At 41.8% G+C, this 3,097-nt stretch overlaps 1 protein-coding gene across 1 annotated transcript; it reads left to right on the top strand.

The window, feature by feature from the left end:
- The first annotated feature begins 1,241 nt into the window (after positions 1–1,241).
- Positions 1,242–2,314, top strand: LOC103656276 (olfactory receptor 958-like). Its single transcript, XM_008683637.1, has one exon. The coding sequence runs from the start codon at positions 1,376–1,378 to the stop codon at positions 2,312–2,314; it is 939 nt and encodes a 312-aa protein (XP_008681859.1). The 5' UTR covers positions 1,242–1,375.
- Positions 2,315–3,097: the final 783 nt, after the last annotated feature.

The raw sequence follows: 3,097 nt of genomic DNA, 5'->3' as shown, positions 1-3,097 counted from the left end.
CTTAGTCAAGGAGAATTTACTACTTTTTTGGGCAGATTCTCTTACCAGTTTCTTCAAAGTATGTGTGTGTATATATATGTATATATATATATATATATATATATATATATATATATGTTTGTGTGTGTGTATCTATCTATCTATCTATCTATCTATCTATCTATCTATCTAATCTGTATGTGCGTGTGTGTGTATTTCTAGTGGGCAAGTACTTAAAGATGGATACCAGGAGGCCACATGATTAAAGGAAGGTCATCCTGAAAAGAACAGAGTCTACACCGGATGACAGAGTAAAAATCCACAAAGATGCTTTAAAAAGCTCAGGTGGTGTGTAAATATTAAAATGGTGAAACTGGGTACCTTTAAACTATATATGTAAGGACCTGTGATTTTGCAGAAACAAAATAAAACAAGAAAAATTAATGGTTCCAGCACTAAGCAGAAACCAAGATGAAAATCTTCCTTATAGCTTTACATATGAGAAAGTTCAATTTTAGGTCACAGTGTTCTCAAAGTTGCTTTAATTGTTCTTGAGATGTTTGAGGGGTCGACTGAAATAAAGAATGCAATAACATTCTTTGTTGCATGGCTGTCTGGAGTGTTGAGCAATAATAGATAAAAGGATAGAATTAACATAAGAATGGTCTGAGAGAAACTCAAGAACCACCTGGCAAGGATGTTTATGGAGACAACAAAATTAAAAAGTCAGTGATTGAGCTAAATTATCGTTAAGGCCCTTTCAGTTCAGAGAATATATTGATTTTTCTTATATTTGCATTTCCATAGTTCTTTTTTCTCTTTTTCCAGTTATGGTCTGATGCACTTAGAATCCTTGGGTTCCACTCCTGAATCTGTCATGATCTGTATCTGAGAACCTGAGCAAGTTATTTAACTTCCCTGAATCGTCATTTCTTCATCATCTATGAAATGGAGATATTACACCTGACTTCTGGGATTCTGTTAAAGTGTCAGAGAAAATGGTTATGAAAATTCCATGTAAACTATAAATGTGCCTAATCCATTGCCTCCTCTTTTCTCTAATTTTATCCTTCCTTTGTCTTCCCTGTCCTTTCTCAGCTCTCAAAACTTCTACACTTTTTGCCATTTGCTCTTCTCCATCTGATAATAATAAAATAATACCTGTCTATATACCAGTCAAGTTACCTCATTGTGTCCTCACCCCAGAGACCATACGTCCTTCTGGGGCATTTGCTGCCCCTCAGTCCAAGTAACAATAAACATTATCTTTTCACTGATAGAGCCTATGATTATGTTTCCCTTTATGAATCTACTGGTAGTGAGCAGTGCGATTTCATTCCTTGGGTCGTTAACTTCTTGTCCTTCTTCCTCCTTCCCAGGATAAAGCCTAACTTCCATGGCGATGGGGAATCACACTTCGGTTACAGAGTTCATCCTGCTGGGCATCCCACACACAGAGGGGCAAGAAACCATGCTCTTTGCTGTGTTCTCCATCTTCTACCTCTGCACCCTCCTAGGAAATCTGCTTATCCTTGTAGCTGTGACATCTGATCCCCACCTCCACACTCCTATGTATTTCTTTCTTTGTAACCTCTCTGTGCTGGACATCGGCTTCTCTTCTGTGAGCACCCCAAAGATGTTGGCCAACCTGCTGGTGAGGAACCGAGTCATCTCTCTGGGTGGTTGCATGTCTCAGGTCTTTTTCTACCATTTCCTAGGCAGCACCGAGTGCCTGCTCTACACGGTGATGGCTTATGACCGATTTGCTGCCATTTGCCACCCACTGCATTACACCATCATCATGAATCGCCGGGTGTGTGCCCTGCTGGCTGCCGGCACCTGGTTTACTAGCTCTTTTCATGCCACAATTCTCACCACACTGACCTTCCAACTGCCATACTGTGGGTCTAACGAGGTAGACTATTTCTTTTGTGACATTTTCCCTGTAGTCAAATTGGCCTGTGGTAACACCTTCATCATAGAGACGGTGAGCTTCACCAACATCGGCCTTGTGCCCATGACATGTTTTCTCCTCGTCCTTGCTTCTTATGTCCGTATTGCCATTGCGATCCTAAAGATGCATTCTGCTGAGGGGAGGCGCAAGGCAGCGTCCACCTGTGTCTCCCACCTCTCAGTGGTCACACTGTTCTTTGGGCCCTGTGCCCTCATCTATACCCAGCCATCTTTGACTGAGGTGCTGGTAACCCCAGTGCAAATCTTTGGCAATGTAGTCACCCCCATGCTGAACCCCACAATCTACACTCTGAGAAACAAAGAAGTCAAAGGAGCCCTGAAAAAACTGGCTGGGGGCCAGATTGCTTCAGAAGGTCACTAGTCCCCTTGTGGGTAAAGCTGTTTTTTTTCCTTCCCATTTGTGTATTAAATTAATTAAAAAAAATATATATCCATGACAGTTGTAAGTCTTTCTGCCATGAAGACAACTGAACAGCAATTCTAACTGATAGAAACCTGTGACATAATCCCCATCTAACAGACAGGGATCAATAAACATTTTCTCTAAATGTCCGGATAGTGTATATTTTAGGCCTTGAGGACTATATTGTCTGAAACTGCAAATACTGAACTCTGCTATGACAGCATGAAAAGTGCCATAGAAAAGCATAACAACAAATGGATGAGTCTTGTTCCAATAAAACTTCACTTATACAATCAGGCAGCAAAAAAGATATGCCCCATAAGCCACAGTTTGCTGATTTCTATCACAGAGGTTAGTTGAATTTGAGAACACTTTTCTTCAAGGCTATATGGATAATGGTTGAAGAGTGGGATTTCACGTGGGCTGGGTACCACCAGGGCCCAAGGCGAATTACTGACCAGGGACAGAGGGTGAAAGGGTGGATGATAAGGGACATGGGGACACACCCCCACTGTGAGAAAACTCTGTAGCACCTCAAGTAGACCTGAGAAATCTTCATGGCAGCAGGGCCATCTGGATGTGATCCATGCTGATGCCACTGCTCCTGTGTCCTCGTGGCCAGGTTTCTTAGGCATGAAGGTCAATGAACATTATTCTTGCTCATACAAGGAATCTCCACTGACCTCCGAAATTTCTCAGCTTCTGCCTGTTAGCATCAATCACTGCATTCGTTTTCCATCC

The sequence above is a fragment of the Ursus maritimus genome, unplaced genomic scaffold, assembly GCF_017311325.1.
Source record: "Ursus maritimus isolate PB19 unplaced genomic scaffold, ASM1731132v1 scaffold_16, whole genome shotgun sequence".
Taxonomy (NCBI): domain Eukaryota; kingdom Metazoa; phylum Chordata; class Mammalia; order Carnivora; family Ursidae; genus Ursus; species Ursus maritimus.
Note: the sequence above shows the minus strand (reverse complement) of the source record. Positions and strands in the feature narration are given on the sequence as shown.

Excerpts from the sequence above, each read along its gene's own strand:
- LOC103656276 (XM_008683637.1), top strand. The coding sequence starts at position 1,376 with ATGGCGATGGGGAATCACACTTCGGTTACAGAGTTCATCCTGCTGGGC.